General features: G+C 47.2%; 2 protein-coding genes across 7 annotated transcripts in view; both read right to left on the bottom strand.

Annotated features, from left to right (window-relative positions):
- The window catches only part of LOC120949231 (putative uncharacterized protein DDB_G0293878), a 42,145-nt gene extending 27,948 nt beyond the window's left edge, over positions 1-14,197 (bottom strand). Inside the window, exons 1-2 of one of the 6 annotated variants that reach the window (XM_040366390.2) lie at positions 13,375-14,197; positions 9,502-10,805 (exon numbers count right to left, since the gene is read on the bottom strand). In XM_040366390.2, coding sequence (XP_040222324.2) covers positions 9,502-10,165 — 664 coding nt within the window. In that variant the 5' untranslated portion in view covers positions 10,166-10,805; positions 13,375-14,197. Of the gene's footprint in view, positions 1-9,501; positions 13,354-13,374 lie in introns of those variants that run through there. The other 5 variants (XM_040366389.2, XM_040366391.2, XM_040366392.2 and 2 more) reach the window with 5 other exon arrangements.
- LOC120949789 (RNA-binding protein 8A) overlaps positions 1-26,173 on the bottom strand; it is a 300,811-nt gene that overhangs the window by 13,574 nt on the left and 261,064 nt on the right. The gene's annotated exons all lie outside the window — the stretch shown is intronic.

The following is a 26,173-nucleotide window of genomic DNA, read 5'->3' as shown; positions in this document are numbered from 1 at the left end:
AACATATGAAATTCACTTCCAATAGGAATGAGTCAAGGAAATGTCCCACAACTATGAGAGCCCATGGCCTCCCTTGTAAAGTTTTCAAAAGGAATCCATGTTTGATTCTCTTTTGAAAAGCTCAAACCAAGAATTAGTCCACACAAAAAACCACCCATTGCATCAACATTGCATCATAGAAAGCGAACGCCACACGCAACCGCACACCTATGACGTGTGTGTGTGTGTGTGTGTGGGGCGCTCTAGCAACACTCTGCTTAGTCACCTTCCCCAGCCACGGTCCCTTGCCTGTTATTAGCATTCGCTAACATTTGCCGCGGGCGAAAGTTTTCCGTTAATTTAATCGCTACGACCCGCACCGACCCGCTACCTTTCCTCTTACCCCTTTCTCCTCTCTTCTTCCCTTGGCACATTGACAATTGCCACATTTCGGCATCACATTTCCGAAATGTGATGAAATTTGAGTAACCCGAACCGAACCGAACCGTTGGAACTTTCTCTCTCTAATTCCGGAGCAAAAATGAAGGTGTCCGAAATCTGATTTTGATGACATTTTCTCCGCCTCTGATCGGCTAGGCACGAAATGGCTTTATTTTGAAAAGAAAACCGATGTATTAATACGAGGCGCAAATGGCGCATGTTCGTGATTTGCAGTTCCGGCTTAAAATTAAACAAACGTGCAGTCGAGCATTATCGGGCCGAGCGCACCTGCCCCGATCGGATCGCGGACCGTGCAAACCGGGGGTAGGAATTTGTTCCTGACAACTCATTAAAAAGCGATCAGTGAAACCAAAACTACACTATAGCAAACGAGCAAACGCTTTTCCAACTGCACGATTTTCCATCTACCCACGATCAAGATGATTACAGGTAAAAAAATCCATCGTTGAAAAGCGCTTCCCCATTTTGCTTGCAATTGCATCCCCCCATTCGCCCACTAATCAATCCCACGATGTTGATGAATTTTCTTCCCTTTTGATTCGCGGCACAAACAATGGCAGTGCGCTCCTGTTGGCAAATTCGCCTGCCATCGTCACGTCATCCGTGCGCGTGCAGCATGTTTTTTGCGGCGCAGCATCATGCTGGCGAGATCGCGTGATTGTGTGCCGAAAGAATTGCCCCAGCTCGCCTCCGAAACGGTAGATCGTGCTGTGCATCTGCCTTGCTTGCCTATCGGAATGCTTCTTCTTGCGATGGTTGCGCAGTTGACCGTAGCTGGTAGCGCAAAAAGCCATCGCGGGAATACTAAATGTCGAAGCTCACCCCGCTAGGAAGCGCGGGCAAAGTGGAAGTGGAAACTGGAAGAAGAAACACACACACACACACAGCCCGATAATCGCCAGGAAGCGGTAGAATCATTCAAACGAAATCGAAACCAACCATCATCCCCTCGATCGTCTTCCCGGTTGGAAAGGAAAAAAGGTTTTCACCATCTCCTCGAGCTCAGCACGGCTCGCGAAGGTAAAACGGTAACCGCAACGAGCAGGCGAGCAAACGGTGTACTTCAATTCCGTTTTACGATCGTGCTAGCGATTCAGTGAGCGAACAAAAACATTGAAAAAAAAAGACGGAAACGAAAGACTCGGTAAGCGACGAACCCGCTGCCGCTGCTACTTTCCGGGGTTGGGAAGTGAGTAGCAAATAAAGGAAAGGATGCCATGGTATATGGTACCGCGCGGCGGCAGGGAAGATGTTGATGCAGTTTGATAAAAGAGTCAGTAGCTTACCGGGAGGCCACGCTCACTTTCTTCTGGGTTGGGTTTATTTATTTACGTTGTCGACCAACGGACCAACAGCGGATACGGGTAGAGGTCCATCCATAAATACCCCGTTTGTTTTGCCAAACAGAGCCTTCGAGCAGCTTGGTGCTTCGTGCTGTCAGAACGTGCTGCCAACGCTAGAACGCACGCACCTCACGTACGAGCAAGCAGTCGTGCCGTTGCTGCTGCCTTATCGTACTTATGCTTCCAGTGTTTTGGCCACAGACTTGAAGGATCATTACAGGTGGCACGTCCTGGGAAAAGTTCACGCACGCTTGTGTGCATAGTACGCTTTAGACGAAACCGTCCATTTTCACGTACCAAGAAGCACGTACCAAAAGGCTTGGTTGCTTTCAGTTTCGTTTTTGCTCATGCTCATGCAAGTTCTTAGCATTTTTTTGGGGCGTTCTGTTGTTTTGAATGCTTGCAACGTCCTTGTACACTTACGGCACGTGCTAGACAGTACTAGAGTTGGGCAAAACGCACAAAAAAGCGGAACTGGGTCCGGACGATTCCAACAAATTTCGGACCCAGTTCCGAAGGGTAGGTTCAATCCAACAAGCCGGAACCGCCCGGAATCGTCTGGAATCGTCTGGAATCGTCGGAATCACCCGGAATCGCCCGGAATCGCTCGGAATCGCCCGGAATCGCCCGGAATCGCCCGGAATCGCCCGGAATCGCCCGGAATCGCCCGGAATCGTCCGGAATCGCCCAGAATCGCCCGGAATCGTCTGGAATCGTCGGAATTCCATTTCATTTCATGTCAATTATTCAGTGCATAACCTAATACAAATAGATACAAACAGTAACACAAGATGCTAGCGTCCATTTCGAACGATATTGAGGAACTCAGTGCGCGACATTCCTGGCTTAAATGTACGACAGACAGCATTGACATATGCGCGGCGGCCGGAACGTGAACTTGAATCGTCTGGAATCGTCGGAACAGTCGGAATTGACCGGAATCGGCTCTACTATTCACTACTATCGATTGACTACGATTCCGCACGATTCCGGACGATTCCGGTCGATTCCGGGCGATTCCAGCCAATTCCGGTCAATTCCGACTGTTCCGACGATTCCGGACGATTACGACGATTCCGCACGATTCCAGACGATTTCAGACGATTCCGGACGATTCCGGACGATTCCGACGATTCCGACGATTTCGACGATTCCGACGATTCCGGACGATTCCGGACGATTCCGGTGGAACTAGCGATTCCTTCTCTCTGGAATCGGAATCGGTATCATACTTGTCGGAACCGGAGCGGAACCGTGGGTGCGATCCGCAGAACCCATCTCTAGACAGTACCCTTCGCTCAAAGCATGGTGAAAGTGAGTTTCAATTTGTTAAAGAAAGCCAAAACACGGGCCATATTGAGTACATTTAATTAGTTTATTATTGATTTAAACTGATTGTATGTTATTTACTTTGAATGTTGTTGATTGTTTTTATGATTTGCTTTATGTTTGGTCGTCATTAAATCCCTCAGTCACAGCAACATCGTCGTAAACACAACGTCTTCAGTGCTTTTCCTCAATCCCCATCACATCTACCCATTCAAAGTTTGTGTTTGTGAGTTTGCATTCAAAGTTCCCCACTGGCTGGTCGTCAACTAGAGAGAGAAAAAAAAAAGCTTGTCACCTTTCACCATCCGCCCGCCCAAACTAATGTTTTTGCCTGTTTGTTTGTTGCTTGGTACGCCCGACGAGGGCCAACGAGGGAATGGTTTTGGTAAAACAACCTCAAACGCAACTAGTAAACAAGCAAACAAACGCGCCATCCCCTCGCCCGTTGCTGCCGTCATCCAAGTCAACTAGCTCCTTCTCTTCCCCCCCCCCCCCCTCCCCAGGTCCGGTGATGTAACGGAAAGGCACGCCAAACCGCCATTTCGGAGGACAAGGCAAATGGCGCCGCTTGAAGGCAAATGGGATAAGCGAGGGGAGAGAAAAAATGCTCATTTCCTCCAGCCATGAGGAAGCGGATGGCAGCCCGGAAGGTGGAGACGGGGGGCGAGTGGGACAAAACCATAAGCATGCAATTGCCATGCCACTACTCCACTGCAACCAGCCCTTTTCTTCCTTCCCTCCCCCACCAGTTGGCTCTGTTGGCGATTGCGGGTGCGTGCATGCATGTGCTGTACATGTGTGGAATCAAAGCCGGCAACACACCACCGCAAACGGTGCAAAGCAAACGCAAAACAAAAACAATGTACGCCGCCTACTCGAAGCAACGTTCCGCCGCCAGAGTGCAGCAGAGTGTGTGTTTTGTTTTTTTTTAATTTTTTTTTTACGCAGTCCAATCGTCTTCCGATTCCAACTCCAAGAGGAAGCAAGCATACTGAAGCAGTAGCAGCAGCAAGGAAAAAAAAATAAGAAAAAAATACCTTTTAAGACACTGCATTTTACCTCCCCCAAGGGGCGCATGCAAGCTTCGCTAGTGGTGTGAATAATCACGAGGAAACGCACAAAAGCGCAGCGAAATAATCGTTCGAGTAAAACAACCACAAAAAACACACTAACCATCACTGCACAGTTGCAAGCACACAGGCAGGAATCATTACCTGTACATGGTATGGCAGTGTGTGTGTGCGTGTGCTTCAAAAGAAATTATGCATTGGGGAAAAATCTCCCAAGATGCTTTTTTTTCGGACGCCAAACAAACAACGTTCAATGGTTGATTTGCAGTCGGCGGCTTAGCGGTGTGAGACTTTTCCCTTTCGCATGCGATTAAGTAAAGGGGAAGAAAAAAGAAGCTCAAGAGTGTGTGTGTATGCACCTTTTTTTTTCGAGTATGTGTTAAGTCGTCATCTCATCGACAGCGCTGCTGGACAGTCGCGCGCGCGCAAAATGCTTAAGCGTTGTATTTATTTTGTTTCCCATCGTTGTCGCTGCTGTTATCTTGCACTTTTGCATTCCCACTCGCCGACGCTGATGCATTGCGATGCAACACCGCACCACAATGACACACCGACGACGACGACAGCGACGGTCGCTGTGTTGGAGTGGTGACCGTGTAGAGCTGGCGGTAGTTTGGCTCATGTTAATGGGAAATGGTAATTACACACGGGACTGCGCTCGCACACACACCGTGCTGCTTGCTGGCCATTTAACGAGCCGGGCACTAATTTGTCCCAAGCAGCGAGACAAGTGCGACGCAGACACGGGACAACTAAAGCAATAATATGGTGAATGGTGAAGAGAGCTGGCTGCGAAATGCACCAACCAGGGAATGATTTTCTATGCATTTCTTGATTTCAACAATTCAATGTTGGTAGAAAAATCCCAATAAAACAATTATAAAATGACACTAAAGCTGTGTGGTCGATGGATTATTACTGGAGCTACCTCACGACCAGTAGCGCACACAAACGAACGAACGAGGGAATGAATTATGAAATTCAAAGTAGAAACCTCATGCACCTCATGCGTTGACCGTAATTTATGCCACAGTCACGCAGTCTGTCGCTCACCTATGATCGGAAATTAATAATCCAACACCAGTAGGAAGTACCTGTACCCGGGGGAAGCGACAATACCAGCGAAACAAACGATCCCTCTCTCAAAGCAGGTGCAATAGGGCGACCCCTTTCTTCACTGTGTGTGTCTGGGCCAGCAATTGGCAAAACGATCAAAGCACTTCGGCAATTGTTTACTTATGCAGCACGCTGCATAATAGTTACGCCGGGTACAGTTGTGCGATTGTGCGATGTGTTTTGTCTGCGTCCCGAAAGTGGACCGATTTACGTGACTAATGCATATAGCTGGCTGGTACGTCTGCTCCTCCTTTCGTGCGCCCCGGACGAACGTGGCCGTGGACGAACAGAGCGAGGGGAAAAAAAGAAGGAAAGGAAAACTGCGACACGCGGAACTGCGTGCGTGCCACCTTTCACGTCGGTGACGAAATGCGCGCCAGATGCGTCATCGATCGCGGGGTTCAGGTTAGTGGTTGGCCTGAATTGCTTTTGTCAATCGAAAGAGGCGCTTTCTGTGTCGAATGGTTTGGGGGAAAAAGGGAAGTCTTTGGAGTGATGAAATGGCTGAGGATTTGTTTTTAATTCACATTTCACTATTTAGAGGTCTCTACATTCCTATGTGTATGGAAGAGTCGCTTTGAAACATTTAAATATCTGTTCGAGACTGCAGAAATCGTTTAAAATATTTAATTCATTCCACAAGCCAAAGTTTTGCTCTTGTGTATCAAGAAAACTTTCCCACTTACTACCGCAAGGCAGGCACCTTTAAAGAACCATCCCCAAAAGCTACACCTGCACCACAATGTTGCACCATCGGATGTTTTGCGAGCCGGACTGCACCGGACATTAAAATCGGGCGAATAAAAACACACTTTTAAACCTATAAAGGCGCGCGCGCGCACACATACAGCAAAGGGTGATGTCGTGATCACACCCCGCCACAGTCACCCGTTTTGGGGTGGGTGCACTATGGAAAAAGCAATCGGAAACTTTCTCCCATCAATAATCCATAACCTCTTGGGGGCTCGTTGAGGGGGGGACCGCTCGATTCCGCGGTACATCTTCCGCGTCCGAAGGCCTTCACACAAATGTCGGCAGTACGTTATGGGAATTTTATTTCCCTCCCCAATACCCTATGCCAGCACCACCGTCAAATGGATTGACCCCCGCCTCATCCCCTACGATGGATTCCAAAAACTAAAGAGAGATAGAAAAAAAAAGCAAGCGACGAACCCAGCGACGTTCGAAAGATCGAAGGTCAGCGCGAGCAGCATCAGAGGGGGCTTCGAAACGTTTCGCGTACACTTTCCAGTTGGAAACGGTCCGACCGTCGCCTACAGCTGTCATCGCGCGGTGGATTTGACATTTCGGATTAATTTCCATTTTCCATCCAACGGCTACAAATTAGACAGAAACACACACACAGATAGGCAGCCCAAACGATGGAGCGTAAAACGCTTATCTCGCTGCTGTTATCATCCTTTGCCGGTGGTGAAGCTCGTAAGGCGGAAATGCAACACTCGGGGGGAAGGCAAAGCACAGCTGATTGTGGCCGCCAGTGAGAGTGCATTTTTGGCCGACACTTCCGAAACCGAAACGCAAGAGACCAGACGGAAAATTAATCTCGTATTACAGTGCAGCATCTCCCCGTGCTCCCCGTAGCTCCACGAACGAGTGAGAGAAAAGTCACAGAAAAACGACGGCCCGAAAACAAAAAAACGGTTTCACTTTCTAGCATTTTTAATTCAAACATTAATTAGCTCTCGCACCGACAAAATGGATTCCGTTGCGAACAGAAAAAAACGCTCAAACCGTCTAGCCTAGGAGTGGCCAACGATGGTGGGCAGGCAAGCAACAACGAAAATTAGAAACACAAAAGCGACAGCACGAACGAAAAAAAAAGTGCGTAAACGAATTCAAATCCTCAAAACGACCGGACCACCGGAAGAAACGCAGATCACACCAACAACTACTACTGCAACAAAAAAAAAAAAACTGCCGATAGAAAAGGAAAAGGCATGAAAGAGAGGAAACACGCACAAACGCACCACACACACTTTTGAATTGAAAGCTCCACCAAAATTGTACGCACCGAAAAGGATGAAAGGCGACAAAGCAAACGAAGCAGACCAACTTCCAACGCACAAAATTCACGCACCGTACGCCCGACTCAGACGCCAAAAACGTTGGCAGTGTTGAGCGCTACAAACCTCCCAAAAAAAAAACAACGAAAAGAAAGATTTGGAAAGACTTTCCTCTCCGGTGCGACGAGGGCTTCATCGTGCGTACACGCACCGCGGAGCTGGAGCTTTTATGCGCCTGCGAAACGAGAAATGGCGCACCAACAACGCGGCGGCGGTGGCGGTGCAGAGGAAACGATTCGAAATCGCTCAACGGTGCGTAAAACTGGTTTTTTGGGGAGAGTTAATCTGGTGCCCCCCTTCCCCCCCCCCCCCCCCCCATGCTCGGGCAGTGTCTGTCTCGGCAGCAGAAAAGGGAAGTGATGAATAACAAATAATAAAAGTAACAGCGTAGCAGTATAAAGCAGTTCAAGACGGTGAAAGAAGGAGTACAACAAAAAAAAAGAACGATCACACTCATGAACATGAACCCAAGCCGTGGCTTGTTGCAATGAAAGTGAGAAAAGATGGAAGGGAAATGAGCAGCAGGGACGGAGCAGTACTGTGTCGATCTGCGATCTGGTTTTTGTTGCGTATTGCTTGAGGAAGTAATAAACTTTTATCAACAAACTGTTGCAAAGGAAACGCTAAAGCTTTTGCAGCATACACTGAAGCATGAGGACGCTCGATCAGCCGGAACTAGTGTCAAAAAGACGCTAGTTAAGATCTTTTCCTCTTTATTTATGCTCCACGGTATTTTAAAATAACAATTTCAATACACAAAGCCAATCTCCATCGCTAAAAGGTGTCTATAAATAGTATCGGCCTTTAAAGCTGTTATTCGAAGTGATCTTCATGTCACCTAATGTTTGTAGAAATTGTCACGCTGCCCGCTCAATGTCGCAGAAAGTAAAAGTAACGCTGCACTTCACCAGTACCCTCGCGCGTCCCCCAAAAAGCGCCCGAAATAAACCGGTCCGGAGCGAAACTGAGCTGAGGGCGTGCGCGTATGATTTGTGGAAGCACACACACACACACACAACCAAAACTCACGCACACGTGGGACACCGCCGCGGCCGGTTGGTCAGGTCCGTTCGGTTTTCGGGACCAGACCACGGCCCGCGATCACCCCTTTTACCCCGTGAAGAGGAAGTAGCGAAATGAAATGGAAAGTTTTCCCTACTCCCGCCTTTTTCCCTCGTTCCCCCATTCGTCGGGCCCGGGGTTTAGCCGAGATCAGAGACAGTGGTTGTTTGTGTTGGAGTTCGCCTCGACTTTGGCTTCATTTTCGGCAACGTCACGCGCGCATATCCCTTAGGGCAAAGTCGTTTGCAACTGCAACAAGGTAACCCACGATCGACCCCGCGGGGAGCGGTGGAAGTAGGATGTTGCTCAATCGGTTGGGTTTCAGCGCGCGCCCGCCAGAAAGTGGTTGTGTGGTGAAGACATATTAACGACCGGGCCGGGAACGAAACCCCGGGCGTTTGGGATGTGGGAAGACACATTCCGATGGTGTGATGGCTTTGGCTTTACGGATCCTGGGATCGACCCTTTTTGAGTACCCTTTTGAGGCATGAGGGAAAAGGGCAACTTCTTGCAGGGACCGTGTGATGGGAGTCACTTTTGCAGAAAGCCGTAATGAACTGTTGAACTTGCCCAAACTCGGTATAGAATGGTCTCAATTAGAAAGAAAGCAAATCGATTATGGAAGATCATCCGAAAAAGCAGCTTTCATGAGAATGCGTGATATTCCTTTCCATTAAAATACAATTAACAAAGTATAGAACATTCTTGAAGTGTACGATCGACAATACTGTAAACCTTGCGTGTTCGAGACATCTTCAAAAACAAGTTCAGAAATAGTGCTTTGTGACATCAAACTCGTTTGAATGCCCGAATGTCTGGAATTTGTCAACCTTCAAAGTGTTCAACATCATCATTAAATTCCTATCAACTCCGAAACATCTTTATGACTTCAACATCTGAGCAGATGTGCTAACAGTTCGCAATCATAACAGTCATTAATTCTTAATCTATTTTCATGTAACTACAGACTACTGAGTGAAACTCATTGACAGTATCCCAAAACCCACTTGCATCCCTTTCACCGTGTCCCTGAAGGATAAGAAAGCAACACATTACCGTTTAGATACGCGTGATGTCTCCACAGCTGCTGCACCTGGTACTGTGTGATACTGTTGTTGTTGTTATTGTTGCCGTTGCTATTGTTGTTAAGATTAATCGTGTTGTTGTTGTTATTGTTATTATTGGCGCCATTGTTGTTGTTGTTGCTGGTGTTCTGATGTATCGCTTGCAGCAGCTGAGACGTAGGCGGTAGGTTCTGTGTGCCACCGTGATGGATACCGGTCAGTCCGTTTGCACCGGGCGTGTTGCTCGTGAGCAAGTTCTGATGTGTCTGCTGTTGCTGCTGCTGATGCTGATGTTGTTGCTGCTGTTGTTGTTGTTGCTGCTGCTGTTGCTGCTGCTGCTGCTGCTGCTGCGGGTTGCCACCCATGCCGAGTCCACCGACATTCGTAAGATGCTGCAAGTTGTGAACAACTTGCTGCAGGGGCATACCGATCGGAAGGATGCTCGGTGGTGGCATCGGCCCCAGAAGCTGACTGTGCACGCCCTGATTGCCCATACCATTGTGGCCGCCGCCGGGTCCGCCGCCACCGCCAGCCCCGGTCGGACCGCTGCCGTTCGGACCGTTCGAGAGGATCTGGATGTGGGGCGATGGGGACGGCGTCGGTGGCCCAATGTTCATCGTCGACACCGGCGGCAAGGGTTGGAATTCCATGTTCATGGTTTGGCAGCGGGGTTTGGCTGTGAGGCTGTACAAGCGATTTTTGAGTAGTTTCTGCTAACACCGATTTACTTCAAGATGCTTAACTAAATTGTGCACGGGTTATTCGTGTTATTACAACTTTTTTCTTCCTATATTCCTCCAATCACACTCACTATTGCACTCTACACACTACTCAAATTCCTCGGGAGCACGGATTGGTTGTCGTTTTTCTCTCTTCTCTACTACAAAACTTGTCAAACACCACTAGCGGGAAGATGTTATCATTCACACTTAGATCTATTCGCTTTCGCTCTTATTTTTCCAAGCAACCACAAACACTGGTTAGCTGGGATATCACAATCACACGAATGGTGGCGACGTTTCGCACTCACACTAAGCTAGAACCACCTGCTAGGAAGCAAAACATACAGACGAACACTTCATCGTGATGAGTATTTACGCGCATACGTTGCTGGCATCTCACGCCATGTTAAATGATAGGCTTGCCGATACACACCTCACACACCTCATCGAGTGGCAGACGCACCCACCCACAGCACTCACAAACTCATACACAAACACTCACACACAAACACAGAGACTAGGACACTAGCCGCGCTGGTCGAAGGACTAAATATCGGCGGCGATCGGTCTACTTCTAGAGGTTAGAACAGGGGAAAGGAAGAAGAGGATGATATAGAATTCTGATCACCAAAACCCGTCGGATGGGTTTATGATATCGGAGGGGGGTCAAGAGGTGGTGTCTCGATGATCACTGCGCTCACAGATCACAGAGCAAACCGGCTGTAGGTAACCGCAACGTCGGGACCGGTCGGGACCACGAGCAAAGACATCTGAGCAACGGCTTACAGAGACTAGTCCACCTACAGAAGGGGTTGTGGGTTTCGGCACCCCCCCCCCAAAAGACACTTCCGAATGCAAGCGTAGCAGGTACCGAAGATCACACGTTTTTCACCGACCGACGTCCTCTGAGCACTTCCTCTGAGTGTTAGTGGAGAAGAGTAGTGCCACGGAACGCACGGGCCTGACTGCCGCTTCCGAAACCTAGCTGGTTGCTAGCTTCCCTTCCCCGGAGGAGGAGTGTTGGTGTACTATTTTTTTTTTTTTGTTTATTTCCGTTGCCCTCTTCTCCACGACACCGGACTGGCGTTGTCTGCCTCGCTACCGCGCGCGCTCGTATGCAAATGCACTATGCCCAGGCAGTGTGTGAGTACGCCGGTGCTGACCTTGTACGTGCTACACCATGCGTTGCGGGTCGCGCACTAGGGCCCTACTCGGTGCTTGTATTGTTACGCGCGCTCTTCTCTATTCAAATTGGCGGCGTTCTAACGAGCACAGCAAAGCGACACTAACACTACACGGCACTACGCACGGGCACACGGGAACGGAACGCGCTCGTGCGAACTTGTGAACGTACAGTCAGACACTGAAGGTTTGTGCGGTCGTAGCCGAAACCGAGCGCAATCGGGAACGTCGGGAACGCGCGCGCGTTCGCAGAATCGGGAATCGGACACCTACACACACCGCCAGCGAGCTTGGTAGTACACCGCAATCCCACGGGACAGTCGTTGTACGTCGCTCGCGTCGTCACAGCGGGAGTGTACTATTCTACTGCTGTGTGCGCTTAGTGTATAGAATAGTGAAACCGCATGCACTGAGTTCTCCAGGAGTGCTCTCGCTCTTTCTCTGGATGCTTACTGTCACGCTCACGCTGTTCGGTATGTGTGTCTTCGCCTCTGCCGGAGGTTGTGAAGGGTTTAATCACTATATCCTGTTCCCGCAATTGTATTCACAGATGCAAATCAAGAACCTACAAGAACTTTGGGGGAAACCCGCCAGTATCCTGCCCGTCAAGGCGAAGGATGGTTCTTGATAGAACACACACACACACACACGCGCGCACACACACAGAAGGTACGGTGGCCAGCTGGATGGCAGCACGCGGGAACACAGCGCAGGGAACGCAGCGGCAACAAAAAAAAACACCACGCAGAAACGTCAGTACGCGATCGCGCACGATCGACCTCGGAACGAAGAGTAAGCCCAGCGCAACCAGCGTCAGGCTCGCCACGCTCGCAAACCGTCCCGTTCGTTCGGCCAAAACCGGGGGCTCCGGGTTCGGGTTTCGGGGTTTGGTCGCGAATCCCCCGCCAACAACACGAAACAAGCAGCAGCAACAACGAACAAAAAAAAACCCACCACGACACCCATTACCGCCAGCCGCCAGTCCCGGCCAGACGCCTGATCACTTTCACTCTTGCGCGTGCAGACGACGAACCCCTCGCCCGCAGATGGTACATCCGAAACCGACGACCGACGTGTTGTTCGCTCTCTTTTCCGCACCGTGCGGCATAAGCCCGCCGCTCGTGTCACGCTCTGGCTCGAGGCAACCCCTTTCACCGTTGCCATCATCGCGGAAGTCGTGCACGCATACACAAGCGAGAAACCCGAACCGACCGCCGGAGTGAAAGTAGTGCTGCCGTGCTGTTGCGAGCGAGCGAGTGCGAGCGGGACCACTTCTGGTGCAAGCAAACCATCACCACCGTCGGTGCTCTCGCTCGCGCCCTTTGCAGCTTTACACGCTTTCGCACTATTTTCCGCGTCGGGGTTCGCCAGATTTGGAGCCCCGCTTACAGCAAAAAGGGGAGCCCATTAACACATACACACACATAGAGGAAAGCACTAAACCGTCGTTAAATCAGTTCCTGTGTACCGGGTAGATACTGTCGGACGATAAACGGACAGCGTGCGGGATAGCAGCACAGCCGAGGATCGCTTTTGCCAAAAACCAAAAAAAAAAAAAGAATTCATCCACACACACACACATAGAGATACTAAACACACACCACCACTCTTTCTACCGGCCCCTGGGAAGCTCGAAGCAAACGGGGCGGGGGGAAACACTTTTACTTTCTTTCTGTACCTTCTCTTTCGCGCGCACACTGCTTAGGTTTCCTCTTCGTCGTGCTTCACCCATTTGCCCGGAAGTGTTTGAAGCGGAATGTGTGCCGGGCCTGGGAGGACAGGCAGACGGAGGACAGCGTGCGGGAAGAAAGCACATCCAACAACCCACCCACCACCCGAAGAGGCGGGGGGGTAGAAAAGCTTGGCAAACGGCCAAGCAAGCAGGCAGGAGGTGGAAACACGAACGAGAAAATGCAAACAATAGGAAAAATCGTAACACGGCCGGAGCGTTTGCGTATTACGTGATGCAAGAAATAATCGTCGCGCCAAATGAGCACACACACACACAGGCCGTTGGAGGAACGGAACCCGATACACACACTCGCAGCTCTGGACGCAATAGATCGGATCGGGTTTGCCTCTTTCGGCGTTTTGGCGTTTGTGCGGAACTGGCTGGCGCTGAGCAGAAACGCTGTTCGACGCTCGATGGGCGGAATGGAACTGTTCCGCGTGCGGGGACAGCACTGGCTGCCACAGAGCAAGACACATGCACACACACACACACGCACAGCGATAAGGGCGCTTCGGTGGGGAAGCTTCCCTGGGAAGGGCAGAACCGCGCACATGCGCACACCGTTTTTTTTCCGAAACACTTCCAGTGGGTGGGGTTTTGCTTTGGGGGCTGTCGCCGGTTGATTGGAGCGAAAGCTTGGATCGCTCGGTTCTGTGCCGTGCTTGGGCGGTAAGGACACTCCCATCAGGATGTGTGCCAATTGTGTGTGTGTAACAGTTGCGGTTCCAGTCACTCTGCTGGACTTGCAGTTGACTTGGAGGCTGATCCTTCGCATCAAATGTCAATCTAACTTGCTTGACAGAAACATGAAATATGCAAGAAAGGTATAATTTGAGTTGAGCATGAGATATTGCCATCTTTTAGTGCCTTTTAACCCAGAAGCAGTACTTAAGCAAGTTCAATTTTAGTCTTCAGCCAACTTAATTACCTAGACATGAGCAGCAAATACAGGGTGTTCCACGAGTTCGCATAGCCTTAACACTTAATAAACCCTGTCTTACGTGAAATGAACCTCATGTAATGGGAATTGGACTATATAGCACCCTTGTTGGACAAATCCAATAGGAATTTTGAAGGAGCCTGTCCAAAAAGGGTGCCATAGAATCCAATTTCCACCATATGAAGTTCACTTGCAGTAGGAAAGGGTCAAGGAAGTGTTCCACAACTATGAGAACCCCTGCAAAACCCTGTAATGCTCAAGTATGTTAAAATACACAATTAAAAATTAAATTTAAATAGTTCTTTGAGGTAAAGCTTTGAGGTACTCTGCAGCCTTTCAATGTGAACCTTTTCCCCGTTTAAACAAAACACAATATTGACATCCTATTGATTGGCTTGCCGCAGGATCCAATCAAACACCTGATTGTGCTCCCCATGTAGTACTGTGCTACGAGACTACGGCTTGCAAGCCGGTTTTTCCACGACTAGACCCGACGCAAACCGGCAAACCAGGCACGTTCTAGGTGGCGTGTACCGTGCTCTACCACCAGCTTCAACCACTTATCAGTGACTTGCTGTTTGAGGATGGTGTTGATTTATTTCCAGTTTTTTTTCTTCTCTTCGCTGGCCTATGTTTATATACCACGGTCCCCTATCTCACCTATGAAAAAAGGGCGAGATCACACAAACACACACTGAGGGCAAGCTTGGCGGTTTGTTTAGTGCAAGCAGATGAGTAAGTGGACACACAAGTGAGTGCATGAAGTCGACAGGCACAGCTACACTACCGCCAACAGTTCCTCCGCTGTAGTTGCACGGTAAGGGCAGTGCACAATTAAACCGATTGAAACTTAATTCACTGTTTCACAGTCGGCTTCGGGGAAGTTACCACTACTATTGCTACTACTACTACTACTACTACTACCACCACCACCAGAGGGCTAGTGTAGTCGGGCTGGGAAGATGGTTGGCGATCGTTTAATTACAACTACCGATGGGAAACGGCAACAACATCAGCAGCAGCAAGCAGCTCACTCTCGACCAAGTAAACCTTCATCTTGCGTCCACGGAGCGGGGGGGGGGGGGGGATTGCAGCTCTGCGAATGATCCCACCCGCTCCCCTATCTATGCAGCTGCCGCCAGCTTCCGCTCACTGATCGTGCGATCGTGCAACCGGCTGTGTATAAAACGATCAATTGAATGCAGCGGGTGGCGTGCCGTGCCGTGTGCTTCGTGCTCTGTGGGAAAGAGGGTTGTGGAATGCTGGAGCGTACACCGGAACATCATTTGCATCCCTCGCTCGCTGTGTAGCCCTCACGTCTCCATAAGCCGCCCCACCGTTCAGTAGCCGAGAGGAACTTCGATCAACCGATCTGAGCCGCGTTGTGTTTGAGAACGGTTTTTCGCGGCAAGACACATCCAACACCCCGAAACCCCTTTTCCGTATGCACGTTAACAGATTGCACGTTAACTCCTGTTTGTGGGAGAAATTAATATACGTGCTGCTTTTATTAGCACTCCCTTATGTCACTTCGGCCACAATTGTTCTATTATTAAATCATCAGAGCTCGCTGTCTGCTGAGCCCCGTTTGCAAATAGAGAGAAGCAAAGCAAAATAATACCATTGATTGGATTGATTGTTGTACGCCCGTTTCGTCGTCACGTTCTGGCGGTGTGCGAATAGTGTGTGAGTGTTATTAAAGCTCCCTTTTTTTACCAGGCTAACGGCTGCCAGAGGGCAGAAGCTGTCAAAGGTGCTAGATCATCGCTGATTAGTTTGCAGTTAACAATCTTATATGCTTAAATTAAGCTCTTTATTGGTCGCAGGACAATGTACCAATGATTGAGCAGCACAAGGAAGGAAGGACTAACTAATAGTTGTTAGAAGGATTTACGATTTTAACTCGTTTTTTTGCAAATTGAGGTTTACATTTGGCGGCTTGATTCATCTCAAAATATCAGCCCAGATTTGATGAATATGAAATAAATATTAAGAAAATGCTTATTTGTTAAGTAATCTAAAGGGATGGCTCATGTATAATGGAATTTGAAGAACATATGTATCCAACCGGCATGAAATTCAAATAGAAATTGTAACTGAAAATTATCCTTCTTTCCCATTGGATTTAATTTGATTCTTGAAGTACTGATGTAGGCTGGAAACTTATTAGTTTAATTTAAAACGTTAAATAATCGAATGCTTCGTTATCACACAGATTTTTTTGGAATAAAACTGTAAATGTACTAATTGAGAATTAATTTACAGAAAATTTGCGCATTGTATAGATAAGGTTATAATATTGGTAAATATGGTAGAAATAAAAATATTATAATATTTTACCATATTTTGTCATTTTTGATTGATCGATCGATCTTTGCAATCTGACAAATGTTGTTAAAGAACGTTGTTTTAGCAAAACAAAAAATTGAAATGCACTGTACTGCTTTTCGCATACTTTGCTCCAAACGCTTCCAGCGGTTGAAGCGACTCCTCCAGATAGTGAACGATTGTTACCGATTGCAGTCGAGTGCATACACAAACAGAACTCGGCATACATCTACCCCGCCAGTGTGTGTGTATGTGTCTGTGGAGTGCATTTGTTTCCCTCTATTCCTCGACCGCACCGACTGCATCATCACGCTTGCACCATCATTTGCACCTCCTAACACACATTGGCACACACTGCACACAGCAGCGACGGTGACCAGGAGTGGGGTCGGGTCAGGGCGCGGGCCCGACCGCAACAACCGCGAACTGCAGTTTGCGATCGGCGCCCGCGTCACATACCCGGCACGAGCGCAAACTGCAATTAAGTGCACGAAAAAACGCAACAGCAGTGCGGGCGCGCTCCAGAAGTGCCCACGGCTCCAGCTCCCATCCCAGCGCGAGATGAAGTCGTCGGCGATCGTTCTGGCACAGTTTCAAGATCAAGTTCTAGGATCAAGCCAGTGGCCAGTGTGGCGGGTGTTCGACGTTCACCTTGCTTCGCGCGCGCGGCTGTTTCAGCGTTCAAGGCCATTCTCGGTGTGTATGTGTGGATCTGGCACGGGGACAGAGAACGGATGCTCCCGGGCAGGGGAAGCAGCACCGGGCAGCATTGCTGCCACCTCACCAGCGGGCCGTTGTTTAAGACATAAAGACGCCTGTGATGCATCTCGTGCAGTTGTTTAGTTTGCAAAGTTCTGCAAACCAACCGCTGCAATTGGTCAGCGAGCACTTTCATGTGTGGGTTTTTTTTTTATTTTTGCACGCGGTGTATTAGCATTATTTGCGCAATAGAATTGATCAAACGGTGCGCCCGACAAGGTGGGGATGATGGTGAGCGAGCGCCGTACGACAGCTCGTTTAGCGAGCACGGTTGGCATTTCAATTAAGCAATGTTTAATCGGTTTTGAAATGATGCACGTACGGGGTAACATTAATCAAACATTTGATGGGGAGCAATTAGAGAGATCAACCGTTGGGGGGAAGGAAATTGTGTTTTTTGTCTTTCTCCGTTTTACATCTATTACAAAGACTTTGAGATTTTGTTGCAGACAAATGGTCGATCGTTATTTACTTCCAGCTTAGGTTGAGATAAAGCATATGATTTACAGAAGAGAATGGTCGCTTTTTGACTCGGAAAGATTAGCTTTTTTCAAACGCAAATTGAGTTGCTCGTTGGTGCTTCTTAATTTTTTAACTTTATGGTTGTTTTAAGGATTTCTTGTCTTGTCAAATTGGATTGAGCATTAGACTGTGTCTTTAGGTAAAGTATATACCTTCTCACAGTAATATCCTTCTTCAATTACAATACTAATAATATCCTTCTACGTGATTTTTAAGGGTTCTCATAATGTTGGCTCTTTCCTACAGGAAATGAACTTTATGTGACATCATTTGGACTCTATACCACCCTTTTCTGACAGTCACATTATAAATTCCTATTGGATTTGTCCAAAAATGGTCCTATAAAGTACAATTCCCATACATCTTAATATCTCAATAACTTTAAGCGCATAAATAATGTTTTATTACATAGGCAAAATAAATGAAAATAAATTGCTTGAACTTCGTACATGGGAACTAGTTAAAAATAGCTCATTTTCAAAGCTAATTAGAGACTTCGATTTCAGAGTAAGTTGATTCCAATAGCCTGTTTAAACTACATTCCTAGGTATTGTATATTCCAATTCTATTGTGTGTCTCTTTACTGGATCTCTTTGTGATAGGCTTCGCACATTTGTGAATATCTAAAATCCTCACCGCGTATCTCGTATAGAACGAGAAATGCGTATTCAAAGCCCTCTATTCAGCTATGAGCTGTTCAATTAGTCACGGGTAGCCATGTCCATTAGAAGGTAAGCCAGACCCAGACGGTCAGCAACAAACATGAAGAAAAAATCCCGTTTGATACAGCCCTTAAAATGTCGGTTTGCGGTGCAGATTTCTATTAAGAATATCATCAACATTTTTGTAGCAAAATTTTTCTTTCCATTAGAAAGTAGTTGCAAAAAGCTAATCGTACGACAATTGTGTACCAAAAATTGTCCGGAACAAGGAAATACGCAGAACAAAAGCCAACTAGGCTCATTATTTGCCCAGAAATTATTAACACAGTATCAAACTGCTTCCGCTGCGAACGGCAGCTAGAGATTAATTAAATTAGACCCGTTTATGCATCTAGTCTCATTGTTTCACCTCATTTCCCTGCAGCAATAACATAACAAAAAAAAACGAAGAAAAAAAAACAAAACACAAAACCATAAGGAAAACATAATCGCAAAAAGTGGATCATCCGAAGCGAACAGTTTTACAGGTACCGGAAAACATCGTGTACCGTCCCAGAGTGTGCGTCCTTGCTCGCTTACTTGGCTAGCCCCACCCAAAAACAGTTCCTCTTACCAAGTCACTAGGGCTTGGGAAAACAACTTCCAGCATTTTCCGTGCCGATACCGTGTCCCCGTTGTTAGCCCACTTTCCGCGTGTGGAACGAGCGGCGCCTGTTTCCCCCCACCGGGGCGCTGCAGGTTTGTGTGTGTGCGTGCGTGGAATGGGTATGCTCATTCCATTAGGGTGAAGGGTGGAGGGGGGGAGTGTTGAGCCGTTTCCTCATGCCGCCGGAGCGACCGAGCGAAACCGTACAGCGGACGGACACGAGGCGAATGCGATTACGCAACGAACGAGAGAGAAATGGAGTTTCCCGCTATCCTCTTCCTACTATTTTGGATCGGTGCGGTTGTGCGGTTTTCGATACCAAGGGGACGGCCGGGGGAGTGTTCAATTTTCTTCCGTATGAAAGAAAGGGGAGGAAGGGAAAAGGTGCAACCAAGTACGGTGGATGGATTTGCAGAAGTAGACACACTTTTTCGTAAAGCTAGTGCAGGTTGTGTCTTCCCGCCCGGGAGATTACTTTCTCAAGTACGTTTGAGTTTGGGAGCTGTTTGGTGTTGTTCACATGTCCCTTTCGTATGAACCTAATGCAGGAGAGAAAAAGCCAGATTTTATCGCAATATTCGTCCCACATGGAATCGATTTCCAAAAAAAAAACAAACATGTGAGCAAACCCTCACGCTCGAAATCATCCATCTCATCCTCTCATTGAAGTCACTTAGCGCAAACCGACCGAGCGGCTAAAAGCAAAGTGGCAGAGGCGTACCGGTGTGTATCATCCAGTGTATCACCATTTTTACCAGTCTCGCAGGACTAATTCGGTGCTGATTGATGCCAGATACCTCTTGTCAAGGTGAAGGTGATGGATGGAAATTGACCAACAGTGACATGTTAATCCAGGCCACAACCAAACAACCAGCACAGAACATACAAATCTAACCACACTTTGCAGAACATGATTTACAAATTTCGCCCTTCGTTTGCACGGTCAAGCACGGTGCCTTTGGGGTGTGTGTGTTATCACAAGGTGCGATGACTTTGTTACATTTGCCCAAAACGAACATCCGTGTGCGATGATCAGGTCGATGCGGTTAGTTTCGGTGCCAAAAAGGTTCTTTCCTTCGAGCAAAACACTTTCCCGCAAGCATGAATTATGAATCGTCGCTCAATAGCGGCATCCATTCATCTTCCCCTCGCGTACGCTGGGATGGGGCTTGGAACACTCGAAGCCTTTCAAATGCCACCCGCCGCGAAGGGGTTTAGATACTTCAGCGAATCGATTTGATGTTGATTAATCTTTCGAAAGCAAACCGATCCCGCAGGAACGCAAAACGCGTGGTCCTGGTATTTCTTCCTCTGTTCAGCCCGTTCGATCGAAACATCGAACCGGCGACACTCGAAGGGCTCCGGAAGGTTGATGTTTTTTCTTCTTTTTCTTTCTCTCTCTCTCTCTCTCTCGATCCGCAGACCCCTGCCAAAGGGCGCCTTCTCTTTTTGTAGTTGAAGGGCGAAGAGAGCGATGTAGGGTAGGTAAAAATTAAAAAAAAAATACGACGGAGATTCCATGCCAACCCTCTCAAGTTCGAAAGAAAGTGAATGGTTGGGGCGGCAGTTGTTACTTGCTTTCTGCTGCTGCTGCCGCTGCTTCCGCGTCCCACCCGTGCGCGGGACGAAATTCGGCGAACGGCAGCAGCATAAGAGTACCCGAAACTGTGCTATGCCCGCCCTCTCTAAGGGAGAGAGAGAGAGAGGCCCTAGTAGACACGTTTTTTGGAGGGGGTGAGAGATGTTGGGATGGTGATTTTTGTGCTGGACGTTTGGGGCAGCGTGTCTTGAACACGTGGACAGCGTGGCTTGGCAACGTGTCTTGGTGATGGAGCTGTGGGACGGAGTTTTTGTACCAGTGTGTTTGCACTCCTAAGCAATGCCGAGAAGACGTAGGACATTGTTGTAGGGAAGGATGGAATATCTGGGTTATTAATATATTTGATCACTCAAAATGAGATACTCGAACTCGGGTAACTGGTACTGATGGTCGGCAACGAACTCTTTTCTCTAAATTAAGCCTTCTTGTTTTCCATTCCATCACTGTATTGGCTCATTTGGGTAAAATCAACCAAATCTCTGTTTACCTCTTTGAACAATATTTTAGTTTAATTCAAATTATGCTTAATAGCTGAACAACTTCATACATATTTATATCTATGAAGCTCTAACAGAGAATTTCAGGTTAAAATCAAGGATTATTATTCTTGTTGGAAATTTATTCTCGCAGTTGAAATGGATTTTGAAATGGATTTGCTTCACAAGATTGAATTCATAGGAAACTTATAAGCTAAACTTTATTCAAAATGACATAATAATAATTATGTTGATTAACTATTAACGAATGACATCCATCGAAAAGTAAAATTAAAGTTTTTCTGATCATGGTCCCACCTATATTTTAAGGCAGAAAGCTGAAATTTTCAGCTTTATCAGTGAAACGGTATTATTGAACGGATGGAACGGATTGTATCGATATGACAGTAATGATGCGCCATGCTAGATTTAAGCAATTGTGTACAAACAAAGAAGAATTTCAAAATTGTTTTATTTTCTTGTTTCTGTTTAAAATTGTATTAAACTTAAAAAACACAATATTTATCTTTCAGCAAAACTAAATCAACAGTTTTGTGTGCGGGTTTGTTTGGAGTGTTGACATGATTTCAGCCACCAACTATCAAACTTCATATACAGGGTTTTCCAGTGGTTCTCATAGTTGTGGGACGCTTTCGAGACTCTTTCTCATAGGAAGTGAACTTGATATTTTGGTAATTGGACTCTATGGCACCATTTTTAGGCATGATTCATGGAAATTCCTATTGGATTTGTCCAACAAGGATGCTATAGAGTCCAGTTCCAGGTATATTAAGTTCATTTCACTTAAGAAAGAGTCAATAAAGTGTTCCACAGCTTTGAGAACCCCTGGAAAACCCTGTAAAACAGACGGCTGATATCGTAAAAGCACTCAATGTTTGGTATTCAAAGAAAAAATATATTACCATGAAGTTTTATTTAAAAACATAATATACTAGTATACATAGAAGACATGAATATGTGTTTCACAAATATATTGTGTCAAACAATTCCTATTAAACAGTAATATAAAATTTTTATTAAATTATATTACTAAAATTAAATAAACATTTAATTCTATACGTTATTTAAGTTTCTAAAATTCATCTCGTATGGTAAGCCAATGTAAAGCGGTGGATTATTGAATGTCAAAGAATCAATAATTTATTTCTTAGGTGATCCCTTTATGAGTATTTTATTCCATTTTTTTATACAATCCATAGCCTCATTTCAAAATACTACAAATTTTAAGCTTTCATCCACGGCACTCTCCGATTGTAGCTAAATGGAAAACTCATGCTGATGAGCAGCCATAGTTCAGCCACCTTCCTGCCGCTGCTGCTTCTACTGCTGCTGACGGACGAGATCGTGGCTAATTGTGCCGTCGGGTCATCCGCGGATGCGCATCAACCGTTTTGATCGGCCAAAGCCGGGGCCAAATCGCAAGAGGAAATGATCATTTCCTCTCCGGCGTGGCGCGTGTGTATCGGTCTTATGGTATGTGCTTTTCTCGTCATTTCATGTTTTTTCCTTCTTTTTTTCGGGAGGTCAATCACCGATCGATCGGTTCGCCGCCGCCGCCGTCATCAATCACGAATCAACGAGAGATTGTGGCATTCGGAAAATTGCTCCGTGCGGGCTACAAGCAAAAAGTCCTCCCACATTCACCTTTCGTAATGAATTTCCTTCGCTAACAGGGCGGCAAGATGCGCAAGCCACACAGCGCAGAGATAGAGTGTCGGAATGCCGAAAATACCGATAGCCGATCGAAAAAACCGTCCATTTCGATCCGTCTGCGGGGGGTAGTTTTCCACCCCTCGGCCAGAAAGTGACCGTGATTTAACAGCAGCGGCCAGCACACAAAAAAACAGATACAGCGTCTGGTAGGAAGTAAAAATCGAACCGAAATGCGTGAAGAGGAGTACAAAACCGCACACAACCGCTCACATACCCACAGCGCAACGGCTGGGCGAGTGGAAAGCTGCCAACCGCGAGGAAATGAGCAGGGGAAGGTAATAAGTCAATTAAAATCTCTTCTCGCGGGCCGGCGCAACCTCGCACGGAACCTGCCGGAGCTGTGCGCTTTTCCAGCCCGATTCCGTACGTCTCGTGCGATCCCTTCCGACCTGGCGGCTGCTGGGCAGGCGGAAGAAGCAACAAAAAATCTGCACCGTGAAGCATCCGTGAAGACTACCACGAAAAGCCAGCCGGGAAAGAGAAAGAGAGACAGAAAAGCAAAAAAAACATTCGATCAACGCGCAACACGCGCAGATTTAGTGGTTGGTGTGTGCCCACAGCCACTGCATGAAAACCCCATAACCCTCACAGCGGAGGCGGGCCGGCGGAAAGGCGCACAGAGAGAGAGTAGGAAAGATAGATAAAGAGTCACAAAAGCCATTGCATACGGCGCCCCGAAAAATCGGCCAGTCTGCGTCGGGAAGGAAGGAGAAACCAACTGCCGAAAAATCGAGTTTAGCTTGTGGAGAGGGAGGGAGAGGGGGTTCGGGGATGGTCAAAATTTCACTTTTACAAAACGAAATCGAAAGTTGTTCCAAAGTTCGGCGTGTCTCGCTGCGCGGGACCACCTTTTGCAGGTTCCACTCCACTGTCTGGTTTTGCTCGTGCATCTTGTAGGGTAGGTTTTGTGGTGGGTTTTGTTTGATTTTTCTCTCCTCCTATGTCTCTCTTTCTCTCTCCCGAACCATCCGTATCTGGGCGTGGAAGGGCGGGCTGTGAGGGATGGGATATGTCATGTCTTAGAGAGACATGTTTTAGAGCATTTGCCGGGACGTGTAGTGCGTGGCACGTGCCAGACTGCTTTACGAGCTTAAGCGTGCATGGGCAATGTCGGTCGAACGTGTGTACTATTCGTGGCAGCGCAATAGAATCATCTAGCGGGTTACTGGTGGGTTTGGTTTACATTTAAGGAGACCACACTGGAGCTGGTATCCAGAAACACAGTTGAATTATTAAATATTGCAATAATTGTAAAAATAAAACATTGTTTGACATTATTGTATTATTGTCCATTACGACATATCTGGTTCTCAGCAGAACCTGAAGCAACTTTATAGACATAAATTTGGACAAAAATCCTAATCATAAAATTTAACAGCAGTATTAGTACCTCTAGCTCTATCTGCAACATTTAAATATGAGATGGATATTTTTAAATGAAAGTTAAAGTTTGAAGTTACTAATTTCTCCTAACTTGCGACGTATTCCGATCGTGCCACTCTAATTTGATTTTACTAGCATAGGGATGATACAGCTGTCAAAACGATCTAGAAAAGTAAAGTTTTATTCATTGAATGAATGTAACAAGAGAAAACGCAGTTTATAGAAGAATCATAGAGCTCTCTTACGTATTAATAGTGTTTATTTATTGTGTTATTATTGAGATGATGAGACGATTGCTGATGACGAAAAGGAATAATTCACCCGGAAATAGTGCTGCAAGTAGCCTAGCAACTTTGTTCCAAAATTGTACGTTAACGTTTCTACTAGCTCCTGTACCACAATTATTTACGCAAATATTCTTCTTCTTTCTTTTCAGCTTAGCAAAACTGAATTGTTTGCATATGAGCTACTAATTGGCTACAATATTTCATAATCTTTCGTAAAAGCAAAAACACACACCGCAACAGTAAAATGCAAAACAAATCCCAATCGATCGAGCCTTCGTTTGATGCCATCGGTGACCTTTCCACATTTTCATTTCCTTTTTTTTGTACCAACAACCGTTAAGTTAACTTCCCACAACAATGGAAAAAGACTTTGTGTGTGTGTGTGTGGTTTTTCTCCTCCTATGCGGGGGAACAAGGAAAAACTCATCACCAATGCCAACACGAGCTGATTATTATTTCGCTCTAATTGGATTATCATCGACGACCGCACGAAAACGCGCGACCGAAACGAATACCGCACCACACACGTTGGCCAATTGGCTTAAGGGCTCGGCATCGGATGCATCGGTTGCCATGGCCAGCCTCACGTGGCTTGCGGTGGGCCAGGCGCATTACTGCCCTGTTCTTCCTGTTTGCTGCTTCCCGGGAGGGAAACATTGGACGGAGTCGGTTGGCGTATTGTAAGCACCACCCACGCACCCACATCGCAGGATTAGAGGTGGTGTCTTGCAAATGTCAAGCGAAAATAGCGTCAAAGTATTTAACGCAAAGCTTGTTGCACCTATCGGCACCAGCTGTGCCTGTTGCTGGTAGCGGGAAAGCAAACAATTAAATTGACAGGTAGTGTCAGTAATGCGCCTATTTCAAGCGTTTTAAATCAATCAACCAAAGAAAAGTAACATTTTCCTTCATAAATTGACGCAAAAACAAGAACATTGCTAATTTGCTCACTCAACGGAACCCGGCATGTAAGAGTGTAAATGATTTATTATTATCACACCCGCACACACACACACCGAAACACGAGCGTGTTTGTCCGATCCACTTGCGCAGGGGCCATACAGTTTTGCCACCGTGTCGTCTTATTAGAATATTTAGTGTGATTACCAGCCATAGCCGAACGGGAGGATTTCCCTTTTGGAACCTTCGAGAAATCCAGGGCGAGAAGCGAACCCTGGCGAAGGAATGTTTGTTTATTTGGGTTTGCCGAGTTTTGTTGCCCGCCCAGACACGACAGACACGCTCCCTCCCCCCGTGTGCCATAAATCTGGCCGAGCATTTGAGCAATTTCGTGCCCGAGAGTGAGTGCAAATGCAATTTCTTTGAGTTGAAAACAATTGCTACTAGGGGATGCCGTCTTCACAACATCTTTCCCCTCATCCCTCGCATGTAACTGGTGGAGGCAGAAAATTGAAGTACTCTCACACACAAACACACTCAGCGGAGATGCACTCAAACCTGCTCAGACGCTTACTTCCGCCCAATATTCTCCAGCATCCGATCTCCAAACGTTCGACCACTGGGGCGGCCCCCGCTGCTTAGCGGTCCGGACGGAGCGTTGATTAGCATATTTATAAATTTCCATATCTGCCACTGCCACTGTGCTGCTCCCCATGCCCTTGCCGGCCCTTAGAGGACGGACGTATTTGTTTGGTTGTATTGCCATTACATTATGCGCCAGTTTTACGTGC

The sequence above is a fragment of the Anopheles coluzzii genome, chromosome 2 (genome assembly GCF_943734685.1).
Source record: "Anopheles coluzzii chromosome 2, AcolN3, whole genome shotgun sequence".
In the NCBI taxonomy this organism is placed as follows: Eukaryota; Metazoa; Arthropoda; class Insecta; order Diptera; family Culicidae; genus Anopheles; species Anopheles coluzzii.
Note: the sequence above shows the minus strand (reverse complement) of the source record. Positions and strands in the feature narration are given on the sequence as shown.